General features: G+C 53.1%; 1 protein-coding gene across 1 annotated transcript in view; it reads left to right on the top strand.

Annotated features, from left to right (window-relative positions):
• Positions 1-20,151, top strand: part of LOC142921694 (mutS protein homolog 4-like) — a 29,462-nt gene extending 9,311 nt beyond the window's left edge. Inside the window, exons 8-21 of the mRNA XM_076063002.1 lie at positions 385-554; positions 1,688-1,755; positions 2,475-2,549; positions 4,771-4,835; positions 8,980-9,157; positions 10,058-10,186; positions 11,966-12,069; positions 13,360-13,484; positions 14,119-14,319; positions 14,778-14,896; positions 16,242-16,370; positions 16,465-16,720; positions 19,789-19,853; positions 19,960-20,151. Of these exons, the coding sequence (XP_075919117.1) occupies positions 385-554; positions 1,688-1,755; positions 2,475-2,549; positions 4,771-4,835; positions 8,980-9,157; positions 10,058-10,186; positions 11,966-12,069; positions 13,360-13,484; positions 14,119-14,319; positions 14,778-14,896; positions 16,242-16,370; positions 16,465-16,720; positions 19,789-19,853; positions 19,960-20,151 (1,876 nt within the window). The remainder of the gene's footprint in view (positions 1-384; positions 555-1,687; positions 1,756-2,474; positions 2,550-4,770; positions 4,836-8,979; positions 9,158-10,057; positions 10,187-11,965; positions 12,070-13,359; positions 13,485-14,118; positions 14,320-14,777; positions 14,897-16,241; positions 16,371-16,464; positions 16,721-19,788; positions 19,854-19,959) is intronic.

Raw genomic sequence — 20,151 nt, 5'->3', positions numbered from 1 at the left:
CAGTCAGTCGACCCGTGGCACCTGGGTCTGCCCCGTGACCTCCTGCCAGCGGGTGTTCGACACTTCACGTGGCCTCAGGGTGCACATAGCCTGGCACAAGCATCGTGGTGATGTCACCGCCACTTAGTGGCGAATGGCGGTTGTTGTTGTTTTGTGGTTTGTGTTGGTGTGTGTGTGTTAGTGTGTGTGTTGGTGTGTGTTGGTGTGTGTGGGGGTGTGTGTGGGTGCGAGTGTGGTAGTGTGTGTGTGTGTTGGTGTGTGTGCGTGTATGTGTGGGTTCGAGTGTGGTATGAGTGTGTGTGGGTGTGTGTTGGTGTGTGTGTGTGTGTGACCCTCCTCCACCCGTGTGTGTGCGTGTGTGTGTGCGTGCGAGCGTGCACCCAGGAGCTCCCACTCGCTATTCGGGGTGCTCAACTACACGAGGACGCGTGGAGGAGCGCGCCGGCTCAGAGCCAACATCCACGAGCCGCTGGTGGACGAAGAGACGCTCAGAGGCCGTCTCGACTGTGTGGATGAGCTGATGCAGGAAGACAACTTCTATAGAGTGCAGGCCGGTGGGTGGGTGGGTTAGTGGGTGGGTGGCTGAGTGGGTGGGTGGGTATGTGGGTGGGCGGGTGAGTGGGTGCGTGAGTGGGTGAGTGAGTGCGTGAGTGGGTGAGTGAGTGGGTGGGTGGGTGAGTGGGTGAGTGAGTGGTTGCGTGGGTGGGTGAGTGGGTATGTGGGTGGGTGAGTGGGTGGGTGGGTGATGGGGCAGTTGTGGAGCGAGTGGAGAGTTTCCCATACCTGGGCAGTGCGCTCATGACCGGCTCCGGTTTAACAGCAAAGATCGCACTCCGAATCAGTCGAGCGGCAATGTCTTTTCATCGGTTGCGTAACGCTGTGTGGAAGTTACCTGGTCTGTCGCTCCGCACGAAGCTTCGGGTCTTCCCTCCCTTCTCTACGCTTGTGAAACGTGGACCCCCCAAATGGAACATCTTCGCCGGTTAGAAATATTTAGGCTGGCCTGCCTACGATCAATCCTGGGTTTAACCAGGCTGGATTGTGTAAGGAGCTCACAAATCCTCGAAAAATCTGGACAAAGTCCCATCGGTGAGCTCCTCCGGCAGGCAAGACTGCATTGGCTGGGCCATGTAGCCCGCATGCCCAATCACCACATGCCCAAACAGATTTTGTTCGGCCGGATCGAGGGGGCTAAACGGATGCTGCTCGTGCTAGATAAGAGATGGAGTGATGTGGTACAGGAGGACGTGGAGCTGAGTGGACTTGCCGATGACTGGTACCAGTGGTGTCAAGATCGGCCTCTGTGGAGGAGGCTCGTGAAGGACGCTACTGGGCAGTTGGAAGCAGTCGCCCTCCAACAACAACGGAGGGCGGAGGAGCGACGCTCACAACAATGAGCGGAGCGCCGGGTGGCTAAAGCACAGCAGGTTGGCACAGTAGGGGGCACAGGTGGTGCATCAGCCAGTCATCTCAGTCAGTCGACCCGTGGCACCTGGGTCTGCCCCGTGACCTCCTGCCGGTGGGCGTTCGACACTTCACGTGGCCTCAAGGTGCACATGGCCTGGCACAAGCGTCGTGGTGACGTCACCGCCACTTAGTGGCGAATGGCGGTTGTTGTTGTTGTGTATGTCTGTGTGTGTGTGTGTCTGTGTGTATATGTGTGATGTCTGTGTGTATGTGTGTGCAGCTATCAGTCAGTTTCTGGATGTAGACCACCTGCTCTCAATGCTGATTCAAATCCCTAAGACAGAGACGGTGAGATGATCACTTTAATCATCATCAGCATCACCTCGCTCAGCACCACACAGTACCCCTTCATCACGTTAAACAGGTGTGGGGAACGTCCAGCCTCTGGCCCTGCCAAGGCAACCGCAGGCGGGACTCGAAATTCAATAAATCTAGGTAGAGCAATCCTGGAAGAGCAGTTGTGAGTAGCAACAACATCGTCAATACCGGCTAACATCACCAAACGCCTCGCCAAAGAGAAGCAGTTCCAGCCCATCACATTAGGGGCGAGTTAATTAAACGTTTGACCAGATATAACGGGCTAATTTTTAAGTTGATCAATTTTGTATGGCCCGCGAATGATGTTGTAAATATCCAAATGGCCCTTGGTAGAAAAAAGGTTCCCCACCCGTGATGTAGAGAGAGAGGCTATTTAGTGATCTATTTATTTGTCTATATTTATCTCTACATGTATCTATCTATATTCGGTAAAGTCACGTAGAAGGGAAATAATATAAATATAAAAGAATAACATTTTCTTGCTGTGGTTTTCACACCTTGATGATGATTGCTCGTGTTGCAGTCGAAACTTCGTGATAATTTTATTGTTTTATATTTTTATTATTTTATAGTTTCCCTTTCTACGTGGTGACTTTACCGAAAGAACCAAGAATATTAATCCCTGCAGTCACGAAAGCTTTAAATCAAAATGTATCTATGTATCTGTCTATCCATCTACCCTGTTCCAGTTGAGAACTGCTGAGTCTAAGATCAACTACGCCATCCACCTCAAGCATGTCCTGGAGTTGGTGTCTCCACTGCAGGTTACATCGCCTGCCCAAGATCACTGTCATCACTAATTATTGTTCATCGCTATGATCACTAGTTATCATTAATCACTGTCATCACTAATTATTGTTAATCACTATCATCACTAATTATTGTTAATCACAATCATCACTAATTATTGTTAATCACTATCATCACTAATTATTGTTGATCACTGTCATCACTAATTATTATTGATCACTGTCATCACTAATTATTGTTGATCACCCATCATCACTAATTATCGCTAATCACTATCATCACTAATTATTGTTAATCACTATCATCACTAATTATTGTTAATCACTATCATCACTAATTATTATTAATCACTATCATCACTAATTATTGTTAATCACTATCATCACAAATTATTATTGATCACTGTCATCACTAATTATTGTTAATCACTATCATCACCAATTATTATTAATCACTATCATCACTAATTATTGTTAATCACTATCATCACTAATTATTGTTAATCACTATCATCACTAATTATTGTTAATCACTATCATTACTAATTATTGTTGATCACTATCATCACTAATTATTATTAATCACTATCATCCCTAATTATTATTCATCACTGTCATCACTAATTGTTGTTAATCACTATCATCACTAATTATTATTAATCACTATCATCACTAATTATCGTTAATCACTGTCATCACAAATTATTATTAATCACTATCATCACTAATTATTATTAATCACTGTCATCACTAATTATTGTTAATCACTATCATCACTAATTATTGTTAATCACTGTCATCACTAATTATCGTTAATCACTATCATCACTAATTATCATTAATCACTATCATCACTAATTATTGTTAATCACTATCATCACTAATTATTATTGATCACTATCACCACTAATTATTGTTGATCACTATCATCACTAATTATCATTAATCACTATCATCACTAATTATTGTTAATCACTATCATCACTAATTATTATTGATCACTGTCATCACTAATTATTGTTGATCACCATCATCACTAATTATTATTAATCACTATCATCACTAATTATTGTTGATCACCATCATCACTAATTATTATTAATCACTATCATCACTAATTATTGTTAATCACTATCATCACTAATTATTGTTAATCGCTATCATCACTAATTATTGTTGATCACTGTCATCACTAATTATTGTTGATCACTATCATCACTAATTATTATTGATCACTGTCATCACTAATTATTGTTAATCACTATCATCACGAATTATTGTTAATCACTATCATCACTAATTATTGTTGATCACTATCATCACTAATTATTGTTGATCACTATCATCACTAATTATTATTATTAATCACTGTCATCACAAATTATTGTTAATCACTATCATCACTAATTATTGTTAATCACTATCATCACTAATTATTGTTAATCACTATCATCACTAATTATTATTAATCACTGTCATCACTAATTATCGTTAATCACTATCATCACTATCATCACTATCATTATCATTAAGCTGCCACTGGGGGTGCCCCTGGCAACAGCAGACTCACACACAGAGACAGCTGCCACTGGGGGTGCCCCTAGGCCACAGCAGACTCACACACAGAGACAGCTGCCACTGGGGGTGCCCCTAGGCAACAGCAGACTCACACACAGAGACAGCTGCCACTGGGGGTGCCTCCACAACACCCACAGGTAGGGTGAGTGGCAGGTGAGGTGAGTGGTGAGGTGAGGGGTTGGTGAGGGGTGGGTGAGTGTTGAGTGAAGGGTGAGGTGAGTTGAGTGGTGAGGTGGTGCGTGGTGAGTTGGGTGGTGAGTGGTGAGGTGGTGGGTGGTGAGTTGGGTGGTGAGGTGAGTGGTGAGGTGGTGCGTGGTGAGTTGGGTGGTGAGGTGAGTGGTGAGGTGAGTAGTGAGGTGAGTGGTGAGGTGGGTGGTGAGGTGAGTGGTGAGGTGAGTGGTGAGGTGAGTGGTGAGGTGCGTGGTGAGGTGAGTGGTGAGGTGGGTGGTGAGGTGAGTGGTGAGGTGGTGAGTGGTGAGGTGAGGGGTTGGTGAGGGGTGGGTGAGTGTTGAGTGAAGGGTGAGGTGAGTTGAGTGGTGAGTAGAGTGGTGAGGTGGTGCGTGGTGAGGTGGGTGGTGGGGTGAGTGGTGAGGTGGTGAGTGGTGAGTGACAGATGCAGGTGTCACCCTCACCTATCTCTCCCCTGCTGTGTTCCCAGCGAGCGCTCAGCCCCTGCAAGACTCCACTGCTGACAGCCTACCAGAGCTCCCTGTTGGACTGCAGGTGACGAGGAGACCAGGCTGGTGGTGGTGGGGGTGGTGGTGGGGGTGGTGGTGGTGATGGTGGTGACTGTGGTGACGGTGGTGGGGGTGATGGTGGTGGAGGAGGTGGTGGTGGTGGGGGTGTGGGTGGTGGTGGGGGTGGTGGTGGTGGGGGTGATGGTGGTGGAGGAGGTGGTGGTGGTGGGGGTGTGGGTGGTGAAGGAGGTGGTGGTGATGGTGGGGGTGGTGACGGTGGTGGTGGGGGTGGAGGTGTGGGTGGTGGTGGGGGTGATGGTGGTGACGGTGGTAGTGGTGGTGGGGGTGGTGGTGTGGGTGGTGGTGGGGGTGGTGGTGACGGTGGTGACGGTGGTGACGGTGGTGGAGGTGATTGTGGTGGTGGTAGTGGGGATGGTGGTGTGGGTGGTGGTGGTGATGGTGGTGATGGTGGTGACGGTGGTGAGGGTGATGGTGGTGATGGTGGGGGTTGTGACGGTGGCAAAAACAACCCCCCACCTCCTCGTTGGTGCCGGATGGCAACGCTGTGGTGGGCAGTGCCATGGGGGGAGGGCCTATTTAGATTTTTGGCTTTTCCCTTCATGACGTTTGTAGCCACCACAGCAGCCAATTGGGGGCTCTGGATGGGTGCGAGGGGCTGGTAACCCATCCACGTTCAATTAATTATCACCAAACCATGAATGAAAATTTTTATTAATAAGCTTGTGCCGGAGGCCCCGGGGGGATAGGCATCTATGATGTCTCCTGGCCAAACCCCATTTGGCGGAGCCAGGAGACTGAATCCTTCCGCTCGGGGCTCCTCCTTTAACAATGAAAAGCCACTACGGATGGCCTCGTAGAATGTTCGAATGCTCACTGCGGAGGAGAGGTTGCCACTTCTCTGTCGGGAGCTGGACCGGTACCGCCTGGATCTCTGTGGTAATCAGGAGGTCCGGTGGACCGGCTCTGGCTCCTGCCACCGTGAGGGGTGGACAGTCTTCTACTCAGGGGAGGAGACTACCAAACAACTGGGAGTGGCTCTTTTTCTAAACAAAATAATGAAGGGGGCGTGGGAGCGTGGTGGTGAGGTGTGGGAAGCTGTAAGCCCCAGGCTACTTTTTGAGCTCGCCTTCCCATCAACCGGAGGTGAGGAGTGGTGGTCGTGGTTAGTTATGCCCCCACCGAAGATGAACATCCGTGGAAGGATGCAGGCAAGGCTGATAAGTCAGATGCCTCCTATAACCTCCTGTCACAGGTGCTAGCTAAAGTGGACCCTCGGGATAGAGTCATCTTGTTGGGTGACTTCAATGCCCGAGTTGGTCATGATGCTGACACCTGGTCTGGAGTGATTGGAAGGCATGAGCCAGATCAGCTCAATAACAACGGCAGGAGGTTGCTAGATTCTTGTGCAGCCCATGGGCTTATAATTACCAACACGCTGTTCCGGCATCGGCGCATCCACACAACATCATGGATGCATGCCGGGTCTAAGCAAGGCCATCTACTGGATGTCATAGTGACGGAACAGCGAATGCGGGCCCATGTCCTTGACACCAGGACCTACCGTGGTACTGATCTGCCCACTGACCATCGACTAGTCATCTGTAAGATGCGCCTGCCATTCTTCCACTCCGGTGGTGGGTGTACACCCAGGACCCCATTTAAACCCATAGTGGCCTGGTCTCACTGTGGCTGGGGTTGGCATCGTCCCCCACTCCTCCTGATGTCGAGGGACAATGGGCGAGATTTAGGACTGTGGCTCATGCAGCTGCAATGGCTGCTTTGGGTACACGGTCCAGACCTCCCCAGAGACCTTGGCTGACAGTGGAGGTGCTCAGGCTGGCTGAGAAAAAGCGACAGGCCCACTCTCATAGCCTACAGCATCCCACGTCGGAGAATGAGGAGGCTTACCGTAACCTTTGCTCGGAGGTATGGAGAGCCGTGAGGTGCTTGCAAGGATGGGTGGTGGTCGCGGGTTGCTGAGGAGATGGAGTCTGCCTCAATGGCCCGCGATCACAAATCGCTCTTTAACTCCATAAAAAAATATAACCTGCAGCGCCACACCTATTACCATCATTAGGGGAAAGAACAGTGACCCAATCTCCGACCCCGAGGAACAGGTTTGCATATTTGCTGAGCATTTCTGTGAGGTCCTGGGGGAGGAAAAATCCCTCAACCTGGAAAACATCGTGGACCAAAGTGGGGATGACACTACTGAGGCTGCGGTGCCTCAAATATTGGAAGAAGTCACCCCCTGTGAGTGGCTGGCTGAGGTGCCATCTGTTGAGGAAGTACTGAAGGCAATCCAGAGTCTGAGACCAGGAAAGGCACCGGGTAGAGACGATCTCCCAAGCAAAATGCTGAGGAAGGGTGGCGTTTCTGCACAAACTGCCCTACATGACATCATAACAACAGTCTGGACCACTGGATGGGTTCTGCAGGATTGGAAGAATGTCCTGGTGGTCCCCCTCTTTAAGAAGGGGGACCGCACAGACTGTAACAACTACAGGGGTATCTCACTCCTCAGTGTGCCGGGAAAGGTCCTGGCAAGGATTATTCAACATCGCCTTGCAAGGCACGCTTAGGAGAGGCATGCGGAACCCCAATGCGGTTTCAGGAAAAGGCGTTCCTGCACATGTCATATTTTCTGTCTGTCTGCTACAGTATAGGTGTAGGGAATTCCAACAAGACCTACATCTCCGCTTTATTGACCTGGTCAAGGCCTATGACACCATCAGTAGGCCTGGGCTCTGGGTTGTTCTTCGTGCTTTCGAAGTCCCTGACCCTCTGCTCATGATCATTAAGGACCTTCATGATAGTGAGCGGGCCCAGGCAAAACTACGTGGCCGGGAGTCGGAGCCATTCCCTGTACACCTTGAGGTGCGACAGGGATGTCCTCTGGCTCCCACATTATTAAACATCTATTTTGACCACGTAGTTCGTGAAGTCTTCAGTAGCTGTACCGGAGGAATTCCCATCTGGTACAGATAGAATGGGAGGCTGATCGATGCCCGGGTGCGGTCAAGGGATGGCTCCCGATTGTTCAACTATGTAATGTATGCCGATGATCTGGGAATTGCTGCTCACTCAGAGGAGGAGTTGGAGGCACTGCTGCTGAACCTGGAGCTTGCCACTAAGAGGTGGAGCCTTACCCACTGAAACTAAGCACTTGCCTGGGTATTTTGTGCCATCGGACACTCCACCCCAACAACTTCCAATTGGTGATGGGATAGTTGTGGGGAGAGTGGAGAGTTTCCCATACCTGGGCAGTGTGCTCATGACCGGCTCCGGTTTAACAGCACTCGGATTCGGTCAAGCGGCATTATCTTTTCATCGGTTGCGTAATGCTGTGTGGAAGCTACCTGGTCTGTCGCTCCGCACTAAGCTTCAGGTCTTCTCGGCCACAGTCATTCCCTCCCTTCTCTATGCCTGTGAAACGTGGACCCCCCTAATGGAACATCTTTGCTGGTTAGAAACATTTAGGCTGGCCTGTCTACGATCCATCCTGGGTTTAACCTGGCTGGATTGTGTGAGGAGCTCACAAATCCTTGAAAGATCTGGGCAAGGTCCCATCGGTGAGCTCCTCCGGCAGGCAACACTGCGTTGGCTGGGCCATGTAGCCCGCATGCCCAGCCATCACATGCCGAAACAGCTTTTGTTCAGCCGGATCGAGGGGGCTAGAGAAGATGGAGTGACGTGGTACAGGAGGACGTGGAGCTGAGTGGACTTGCCGATGACTGGTACCAGCGGTGTCAAGATCGGCCTCTGTGGAGGAGGCTCGTGAAGGACGCTACTGGGCAGTTGGAGGCAGTCGCCCTCCAACAACAACGGAGGGCGGAGGAGCGACACTCACAACAACGAGCGGAGCGCCGCGTGGCTAAAGCACAGCGGGTTGGCACAGTAGGGGGCACAGCGGGTGCATCAGCCAGTCATCTCAGTCATCTTAGTCAGTCCCCCCCTGGCACCCGGGTCTGCCTCATGACCTTCGTGCCACTTCACATGGCCTCGAAGTGCACATGGCCTGGCACAAGCGTCGTGGTGACGTCACCGCCACTTAGTGGCGAACGGCGGTTGTCGTCGTCGTCGTTGTTGTCGGCGACGGTGGCGGCGTCGATGGCGGCGGCGACACCACAACCCCCACCGCGTCTCCTCCCCCACTGTCCCCGTGCCAGGTTCCCTGCGATCCTGGGCAAGCTGCGCACGGTGCTGACCGACGATTTGCCCTTCCGCAAGGGCAACCTCCTCTCGGCCAGGACACGGCGCTGCCACGTCGTGCGCCCCGGCCTCAACGGCTTCCTGGACCTCACTCGGCGCATCCTCTCCGAGGCCGTCGGAGACATCGAAGGCACGGCACCGCTCACCCACCCGTAGCCCTCCCCGGCCGTCTTTGTATCTCCCTCTTCCTCTCTCTCTCTACCGCCTGCTGCTGTACGTTTGGAGTTTGCGTGTCTCTCTCATCATCGTCATCATCACGGTGGCTGCGAGATGTCAAGTACCTCGCCTGGTATGCAGGAGGTCGTGGGTTCCACCATCATCTTCCCCCCCCTCTCCTCCTTTCTCCCCCACTCTTCCCCCTCTCTCCCCTGCCCAATCTCTCTCTCTCAGAGACCAACAAACAGCTCTCCGTGATTCACAACCTGCCCACTCTCTCTCTCCCAGAGATCATCAAACAGCTCTCTGTGATTCACAACCTGCCCATTCTCTCTCTCCCAGAGATCAACAAACAGCTCTCCGTGATTCACAATCTGCCCATTCTCTCTCTCCCAGAGATCATCAAACAGCTCTCCGAGATTCACAACTTGCCCATTCTCTCTCTCAGAGATCATCAAACAGCTCTCCGAGATTCACAACCTGCCCATTCTCTCTCTCCCAGATATCATCAAACAGCTCTCCGAGATTCACAACCTGCCCATTCTCTCTCTCCCAGAGATCATCAAACAGCTCTCCGTGATTCACAACCTGCCCATTCTGTCTCTCAGAGATCATCAAACAGCTCTCCGTGATTCACAACCTGCCCATTCTCTCTCCCAGAGATCATCAAACAGCTCTCCGTGATTCACAACCTGCCCATTCTCTCTCTCAGAGATCATCAAACAGCTCTCCGTGATTCACAACCTGCCCATTCTCTCTCTCCCAGAGATCATCAAACAGCTCTCCGTGATTCACAACCTGCCCATTCTCTCTCTCCCAGAGATCATTAAACAGCTCTCCGAGATTCACAACCTGCCCATTCTCTCTCTCCCAGAGATCATCAAACAGCTCTCCGAGATTCATAACCTGCCCATGTCCATGAGCTACAGCGCCGTGCGTGGCTTTTACATCCAGACGTCCGCTCACTCCCTGCAGCCCGAACAGCGTCTGCCAGAGGTCTTCATCAAGGTCAACGCACAGAGACTCACAGACTCACCACACAGACTCATAGACTCATCGCACAGAGACCCATAGACTCATCGCACAGAAACCCATAGACTCATCGCACAGAGACCCACAGACTCACCACACAGAGACTCATAGACTCATCACATAGAGACCCATAGACTCATCACACAAAGACCCATAGACTCATCACACAGAGACCCATAGACTCATCACACAGAGACCCATAGACTCATTGCACAGAGACCCATAGACTCATCGCACAGAGACCCACAGACTCACCACACAGAGACTCATAGACTCACACAGAGACCCATAGACTCATCACACAGAGACCCATAGACTCATCACACAGAGACCCAGAGACTCATCACACAGAGACCCATAGACTCACCACACAGAGACCCATAAACTCATCACATAGAGACCCACAGACTCACCACGCAGAGACCCATAGACTCATCACACAGAGACTCAGACTCACCACTCATAGACTCACCACTCACAGACTCACCACTCATAGACCCAGAGTCTATGTGTGAGTCTATGTGTATAGGTGTGAGTCTGTGTCTAGGTGTGAGTCTATGTGTATAGGTGTGAGTCTGTGTCTATGTGTGAGTCTATGTGTCTAAGTGTGAGTCTATGTCTATGTGTGAGTCTGTGTCTATGTGTGAGTCTATGTGTGAGTCTATGTGTCTAGGTGTGAGACTATGTGTGAGTCTGTGTCTACGTGTGAGTCTATGTGTCTAGGTGTGAGGCTATGTGTGAGTCTGCGTCTATGTGTAAGTCTATGTGTCTTTGTGTGAGTCTATGTGTCTATGTGTGAGTCTATGTGTGAGTCTATGTGTCTACGTGTGGGTCTGTGTCTATGTGTGAGTCTATGTGTCTATGTGTGAGTCTATGTGTCTATGTGTGTGTCTATGTGTGAGTCTATGTGTCTACGTGTGAGTCTATGTGTGAGTCTATGAGTCTATGTTTGAGTCTATGTGTCTACGTGTGAGTCTATGTGTGAGTCTATGTGTGAGTCTATGTGTCTACGTGTGAGTCTATGTGTGAGTCTATGAGTCTATGTGTATCTGTGTGTGAGTCTACGTGTGAGTCTATGTGTCTATGTGTGAGTCTATGTGTCTATGTGTGTGTCTACGTGTGAGTTTATGTGTGAGTCTATGTGTGAGTCTATGTGTGAGTCTATGAGTCTATGTGTGAGTCTATGTGTATATGTGTGAGTCTATGTGTGAGTCTATGTGTCTACGTGTGAGTCTCACCCCTCACCCCACCACTCACCACACCCCTCACTCACCCCTCACCACCCCTCACTCACCACTCACCACCCCTCACTCACCACTCACTCATCACTCACCACTCACCACCCCTCACTCACCACTCACCACCACTCACTCATCACTCACCACCCCCCACTCACCACTCACCACCACTCACCCCACCACTCACCACTCACCACCCTCACCACTCACCACCCTCACTCACCACTCACCACTCACCACCCCTCACTCACCACTCACCACCCCTCACTCACCACTCACCACCCCTCACTCACCACTCACCACCCTCACTCACCACTCACCACTCACCACCCCTCACTCACCACTCACCACCCCTCACTCACCACTCACCACCCCTCACTCACCACTCACCACCCCTCACTCACCACTCACCACCCCTCACTCACCACCCCTCACCACCCCTCACTCACCACTCACCACACCCCTCACTCACCACTCACCACCCCTCACTCACCACTCAACACCCCTCACTCACCAGGTAAGCAAACGTGGGAACCTTCTCAGCTACACCACCATGGACCTCATGAGGCTGAACTGCCGCAGCCAAGAGGCCGTGGAGGAGATCTACCTCATGTCCAACGTGTGAGGGAACACCCCTACCCCAGGCAGAGTGTGGTGGACTAATCTCCATCTGTTCCTTGACTCACTGCCGCTTCTACCTGTGGGGGTTGCAGAGGAACCCCCTGGCTATGCCCTGTACTACTATACACTACACTATACACTACACTATACACTACACTACACACTACACTATACACTACACTATACACTACTATACACTACACTATACACTACACTATACTACTATACACTACACTATACACTACACTATACACTACATTATACACTACTATACACTACACTATACACTACACTATACATTACTATACACTACACTATACACTACACTATACACTACTATACACTACACTATACACTACACTATACACTACACTATACACTACACTATACACCACTACTATACACTACACTATACACTACACTACTACACACTACAATATACACTGCACTATGCACTACACTACTATACACTACACTTCTATACACTACACTATACACTACACTATACACTACACCATACACTACACTATACACTACACTACTATACACTACACTATACACTACACTATACACTACAATATACACTACACTATACACTACACTATACACTACACTATACACTACTATACACTACACTATGCACTACACTATACACTACACTATACACTACATTATACACTACTATACACTACACTATACACTACACTATACACTACACTATACACTACTGTACACTACTACACTACACTATACACTACACTATACATTACACTATGCACTACACTATACACTACACTATACACTACTGTACACTACTACACTACACTATACACTACACTATACACTACACTATACACTACTATGCACTACACTATACACTACACTATACACTACACTCTACACTACACTATACCCTACATTATATTCTACTGTACACTACACTATGCACTACACTATACACTACACTATACACTACTGTACACTACACTATACACTACACTATGCACTACACTATACACTACAGTATACACTACACTATACACTACACTATACTACTATACACCACACTATACACTACTGTACACTACTACACTACACTATACATTACACTATACACTACACTATACACTACTGTACACTACTACACTACACTATGCACTACACTATACACTACACTATACTCTACTGTACACTACACTATGCACACTATACACTACTGTACACTACTCTTTACACAACACCCTTTGGGGGGGGGGGGGGGGGTGACCCCCGCTCTGTCTCCGTGCCCAGGGTGTTGTCTAAGCTGTTTGCGGAGATCCGGGAGGACATTGTGTGTCTCTACAAGCTTGCTGACGCAGTGTCCATGGTGGACATGCTGCTGGCATTTGCTCACCGCACCACGCTCACCAAGTCCGGTACGCGGTGGGTGGGTGGGTGAGTGAGTGGGTGAGTGAGTGGGTGAGTGGATGGGTGGGTGAGTGAGTCGGTGGGTGAGTGAGTGGGTGAGTGGGTGAGTAGGTGGGTGGGTGAGTGAGTGAGTGAGTGGGTGGGTGAGTGAGTGGGTGGGTGGGTGAGTGAGTGAGTGAGTGGGTGGGTGGGTGAGTGAGTGGGTAAGTGGGTGAGTGAGGGAGTGAGTGAGTGGGTGGGTGGGTGAGTGAGTGAGTGAGTGGGTGAGTGGGTGAGTGAGGGAGTGAGTGAGTGGGTGGGTGGGTGAGTGAGTGGGTGGGTGAGTGAGTGAGGGAGTGAGTGAGTGAGTGGATGAGTGAGTGAGTGGCCTTCACCCCCCGTGACCTCCCCCCGTGACCTCCGCCCCCATGACCTCCGCCCCCGTGACCTTCACCCCTGTGACCTCCCCGTGTGACCTCTGCCACCATGACCTCCGCCCCCGTGACCTCCGCCCTGTGACCTCTACCCCGCGACCTCCCCCCCTTGACTCCTCCCCCCCATGACCTCCCCCCCGTGACCTCCCCCCCTTGACCTCCACCCCCATGACCTTCACCCCCGTGACCTCCCGTGACCTCCCCCCCCACTGTCTGTGGTGAGCTGCAGTCCGTCCGGAATTCTCTGACACGCTGGCCCTCAAAGGGGCTCGCCACCCCATCCTGGAGCGGGTGCTGGGCTGGCCGCTGGTGCCTAACGACGTCTTCCTGTCGGACGCCTCCAACTTCCTCATTGTCACGGGGCCCAACAACAGCGGCAAGTCCACGCTGCTGAGACAGGTGGCACTCTGCCAGGTGATGGCACAGATCGGTGAGTGGGTGGGGGGGTGAGTTGGTGAGTGAGTGAGTGGGTGGGTGAGTGAGTGAGTGAGTTGGTGAGTGGGTGGGTGAGTTGGTGAGTGAGTTGGTTGGTGAGTGAGTGAGTGAGTTGGTGAGTGAGTGGGTGGGTGAGTGAGTGAGTGAGTTGGTGAGTGAGTAGGTGAGTAAGTAAGTGAGTGAGTGTTTGAGTGAGTGAGTAGGTGAGTAAGTGAGTGAGTGAGTGTTTGAGTGAGTGAGTAGGTGAGTGAGTGAGTGAGTGTTTGAGTGAGTGAGTGAGTAGGTGAGTAAGTAAGTGAGTGAGTGTTTGAGTGAGTGAGTAGGTGAGTAAGTAAGTGAGTGAGTGTTTGAGTGAGTGAGTAGGTGAGTAAGTGAGTGAGTGAGTGTTTGAGTGAGTGAGTGAGTAGGTGAGTAAGTAAGTGAGTGAGTGTTTGGGTGCTACCACTGCTTCAGGTTGCTTCGTGCCAGCCGACTTTGCCTGCGTGAGGATCGCTGATCAGATCTTCACTCGCATCGGTGTGGACGACGACATCCAGCCACTCTCCTCCACCTTCACCATCGAGATGAGAGAGGTGGGTGGGGAGTGAGAGGGTGGGTGGGTGAGTGGGTGGGTGGGTGGGTGAGTGGGTGGGTGAGTGGTTGGTTGGGTGTGTGAGTGGGTGGGTGAGTGGTTGGTTGGGTGTGTGAGAGAGTGAGTGGGTGGTTGAGTGAGAGGGTGGGTGAGTGGGTGGGTGGGTGTGTGAGTGGGTGGGTGAGTGAGTGGGTGGGTGAGTGGTTGGGTGGGTGAGTGGGTGGGTGTGTGAGTGGGTGGGTGAGTGGTTGGTTGGGTGTGTGAGAGAGTGAGTGGGTGGTTGAGTGAGAGGGTGGGTGAGTGGGTGGGTGGGTGTGTGAGTGGGTGGGTGAGTGAGTGGGTGGGTGAGTGGTTGGGTGGGTGAGTGGGTGGGTGAGTGGTTGGGTAGGTGGGTGAGTGGGTTGGTGAGTGGGTGGGTGAGGGGGTGGGTGAGTGGTTGGTTGGGTGTGTGAGTGGGTGGGTGTGTGAGTGGGTGGGTGAGTGGTTGGTTGGGTGTGTGAGAGAGTGAGTGGGTGGTTGAGTGAGAGGGTGGGTGAGTGGGTGGGTGGGTGTGTGAGTGGGTGGGTGAGTGAGTGGGTGGGTGAGTGGTTTGGGTGTGTGAGTGGGTGGGTGTGTGAGTGGGTGGGTGAGTGGTTGGTTGGGTGTGTGAGAGAGTGAGTGGGTGGTTGAGTGAGAGATGGGTGAGTGGGTGGGTGGGTGTGTGAGTGGGTGAGTGAGTGGGTGGGTGAGTGGTTGGGTGGGTGAGTGGGTGGGTGAGTGGATGGGTAGGTGGGTGAGTGGGTTGGTGAGTGGGTGGGTGAGTGGGTGGGTTAGTGGGTGTGTGAGTGGGGGGTGAGAGTGGGTGGGTGAGTGAGAGGGTGGGTGAGTGGGTGGGTGGGCTGGTGTGTGAGTGGGTGGGTGAGTGGGTGGGTGGGTGTGTGATTGAGTGGGTGAGTGGGTGTGTGAGTGAGTGGGTGGGTGAGTGGTGGGTGAGTGGTTGGGTGGGTGAGTGGGTGGGTGAGTGGTTGGGTAGGTGGGTGAGTGTGTTGGTGAGTGGGTGTGTGAGTGGGTGGGTGGTGAGTGGTTGGGTGGGTGAGTGAGTGGGTGAGTGGGTGGTTGAGTGAGAGGGTGGGTGAGTGGTTGGGTGGGTGAGTGGGTGGGTGAGTGGGTGGGTGAGTGAGTGAGTGGGTGAGTGGTTGGTGGGTGAGTGGGTGGGTGAGTGGGTGGGTGGGTGAGTGAGTGGGTGGGTGAGTGGTTGGGTGGGTGGGTGGGTGGGTGAGTGGGTGGGTGAGTGAGTGAGTTGGTGAGTGGGTGGGTGTGTGTGTGGGTGAGTGGGTGGGTGACCCCGGTGACCCCCATGACCCCAGGTGAACTACATAGTTCGCACAGCCACCGACCGCTCTCTGGTGATCATCGATGAGCTCGGGAGGGGCACCGGGGGCCACGAGGCCCTGGGGATCTGTCACTCGGTCTGTGAGTGTCTCCTGCAGCGCAAGGTGGTGACCACTCACACTCACCACTCACACTCACCACTCACACTCACCACCCTCACCACCCTCACCACCCCTGTGTGTCTCCCCCCCCCCCCAGACGTTCACCATCTTCGCCACCCACCACCTGGAGCTGAGCCACCTCTCTACCCTCTACCCCAACGTCTCCAACAGCCACTTCCTGGTGGAGTCGCGCAATCAGCAGCAGCAGCAGCAGCAGCTGCAGCAGCAGCAGCAGCTGCCCTGGGCCGGCCGTCGTGACGGTAAAGCCGCTGGTGCCGACGACTCGCGGACGGTGCCACGTGTGACGTGCACGTACAAGCTGGTGCAGGGACACACGCCGGACACGCACTACGGTACTACGCGTGTGTGTGGTACGTGTGTGTGTATGTGTACGTGTGTGTGTTCTTCGTGCTTTTGGAGTACCTGACCCTCTGCTCACGATCATTAAGGACCTTCATGATGGTGAGCGGGCCCGGGTAAAACTACGTGGCCGGGAGTCAGAGCCATTCCCTGTACACCTTGGGGTGCGACAGGGATGTCCTCTGGCTCCCACATTATTTAACATCTATTTTGACCACGTAGTTCGTGAAGCCTTCAATAGCTGTACCGGGGGAATCTCCATATGGTACAGATATAATGGGAGGCTAATCGATGCCCGGGTGCGGTCAAGGGATGGCTCCCTATTGCTCAACCACGTTATGTATGCTGATGATTTGGTAATAGCTGCTCAGTCAGAGGAGGAGTTGGAGACGCTGCTGCTGAGACTGGAGCGTGCCACTAAGAGGTGGGGCCTTACCATCAGCCCCACCAAAACTAAGCACCTGCCTGGGTATTTTGTACCATTGGACACTACACCCCCACAACTCCTAATCGGTGATGGGGCAGTTGTGGAGAGAGTGGAGAGTTTCCCATACCTGGGCAGTGTGCTTATGACTGGCTCCAGTTTAACAGCAGAGGTCTCACTCCGAATCAGTCGAGCGGCAATATCTTTTCATCAGTTGCGTAACGCTGTGTGGAAGCTACCTGGTCTGTCGCTCCGCACTAAGCTTCAGGTCTTCTCGGCCACGGTCATTCCCTCCCTTGGCCGGATTGAGGGGGCTAAGCAGGCGCGGCACGGGCTAGAGAAGAGATGGAGTGATGTGGTACAGGAGGACGTGGAGCTGAGTGGACTTGCCGATGACTGGTACCAGCGGTGTCAAGATCGGCCTCTGTGGAGGAGGCTCGTGAAGGATGCTACTGGGCAGTTGGAGGCAGTCGCCCTCCAACAACAACGGAGGGCGGAGGACCGATACTCAGAACAACGAGCGGAGCGCCGGGTGTCTAAAGCACAGCAGGTTGGCACAGTAGGGGGCACAGGTGGTGCATCAGCCAGTCATCTCAGTCAGTTGACCCGTGGCACCTGGGTCTGCCCAGTGACCTCCTGCCAGCGGGCGTTCGACACTTCACGTGGCCTCACGGTGCACATAGCCTGGCACAAGCATCGTGGTGACGTCACCGCCACTTAGTGGCGAATGGCGGTTGTTGTTGTTGTTGTGTACGTGTGTGTGTGTGTACGTGTGTGTGTGTGTGTACATGTGTGTGTGTGTGGTCCGGCAAAACAACCCCCTACCTCCTCGCGGTGCCGGACAGGCAACTCTGTCGTGGACAGTGCTTTGGGGGAGATCCAATTTTGATTGGCTCCTCCCCTCATGGCAAATGTGTCTACCACAGGGGCTAAACGGGGGCTCTGAACAGGTGCGAGGGGCTGGTAACCCTTCCACCTTCAATGAATTACCACGAAACCACGAGTTAAACCGAAATATGTAACTAATAAGCTTGTGCCGGAGGCCCCGGGGGGACAGGCGTCTATGACGTCTCCTGACCAAACCCCATTTGGCAGAGCCAGGAGACTGAATATCTACCCTCGGGGCTCCTCCAGAAACAACGAAAAACCACTACGGGTGGCCACGTGGAATGTTCGAACGCTCACTGCGGAGGAGAGGCTGCCACTCCTCTGTCGGGAGCTGGACCGGTACCGCCTGGATCTCTGTGGTATTCAGGAGGTCCGGTAGACCGGCTCTGGCTCCTACCACCATGAGGGGTGGACAGTCCTCTTCTCACGGCAGGAGACTGCCAAACAACAGGGAGTGGCTCTTCTTCTAAACAAAAGAATGAAGGGGGCGTGGGAGGCGTGGTGGTGAGGTGTGGGAAGCTGTAAGCCCCAGGCTACTTTGGGCTCGCCTTCCCAACAACCGGATGTGAGGAGTGGTGGTCGTGGTTACTTATGCCCCCACCAAAGACGAACATCCGTGGAGGGATCCAGGCAAGGCCGATGAGTCGGATGCCTTCTATGACCTCCTGTCACAGGTGCGAGCTAAAGTGGCCCCTCGGGATAGTCATCTTGTTGGGTGAATGCCCGAGTTGGTCATGATGCACCTGGTCTGGAGTGATTGGAAGGAATGGGCCAGACCAGCTCAATAACAACGGCAGGAGGCTGCTACATTTTTGTGCAGCCCATGGGCTTGTAAATACCAACACGTTGTTCCGGCATCGGTGCATCCACACAACATCATGGATGCATGCCGGGTCCAAGCAAGAACATCTGCTGGACTACATAGTGACGGACCAGCGGATGCGAGCCCATGTCCCTAACACCAGGACCTTCCGTGGAGCTGATCTGCCCTCTGACCATCGACTTGTAATCTGTAAGATGCACCTGCAATTCTTCCACTCCGGTGGTGGGTGTACATCCAGGACCCCATTCAAACCCTTAGTGGCATGCTCTGCCGGCTGGGATTGGCATCGTCCCCCCACTCCTCCTGATGTCGAGGGTAAATGGGCGAGGTTTGGGACTGTGACTCATGCAGCTGAAATGGCTGCTTTGGGTACGTGGTCCAGACCTCCCCAGAGACCCTGGCTGACAGAGGAGATGTTCAGGGATGGCGACAGGCCCACTGTCATCGGCTACAGAATCCCACGGCGGAGAATGAGGAGGCTTACCGCAGCCCTCGCTCGGAGGTTCGGAGAGCCGCGAGGCGCCGCAAGGATGGGTGGCGGTCGCGGGTTGCCGAGGAGATGGAGTCTGCATCAGTGGCCCGCGATCACAAATCGCTCTTTAACTCCCATCAAGAAAGTAACCTGCGGCGCCACAACCAATTACCATCATTGGGGGAAAGAACGGTGACCCGATCTCCGACCCCCAGGGAACAGGTTTTCAGATTTGCCGAGCATTTCCGCGAGGTCCCGGTAGTGGGAGGGGGAAACCCCTCGGCCCGGAAAAACTCATCGCGGCACAAAGTGGGGACGGCCCTGCCGAGGCCGCTGGCGCCTCAAACATCGTGAAGAAGAAGCCGTCGCCTTCCGCGACGCGGTCGGCGTCTCACGGCCACCACCCTCCCCCTCCCACCCCCCTCCCCCTCCCCTCCGCGTGCCCCGCGTCCAGGTCTGGAGATGGCCACGCTGTCATCGCTGCCGCCCTCCCTGCTGCGCGACGCCACGGGGCTGCTGGCTCGGATCGGCGGTAACAACGCTGACCCCCGCCGACACCCCTGCCGCGACCCCCCCGCGACCCGCCCGTGACCCCCCCCCCGTGACCCCTCCGCGACCCCCCCAGATGGAGCGTCAGGCCGACTCCGCGCCCGTGCTGCGCCGGGCGGCCGTCCACCGCCTCGCGACGCGGCTGGGCCAGGCGGCGCGACACTCGCGGCTGGACGGAGCCAGCCTGGCCACGTACCTGGGGTCGCTGAGACAGCGGTACCTCGACGAGCTGGAGCACATTGCTGACGCCACCGCTAACACCCACTGA

This window comes from Petromyzon marinus, unplaced genomic scaffold (genome assembly GCF_048934315.1).
Source record: "Petromyzon marinus isolate PM22_M1 ecotype Great Lakes invasive population unplaced genomic scaffold, UKy_Petmar_22M1.pri1.0 PM_G_Scaffold_84, whole genome shotgun sequence".
Taxonomy (NCBI): domain Eukaryota; kingdom Metazoa; phylum Chordata; class Hyperoartia; order Petromyzontiformes; family Petromyzontidae; genus Petromyzon; species Petromyzon marinus.
The sequence above is the reverse complement of the archived record's forward strand: the minus strand, read 5'-3'. Positions and strand labels throughout refer to the sequence as shown.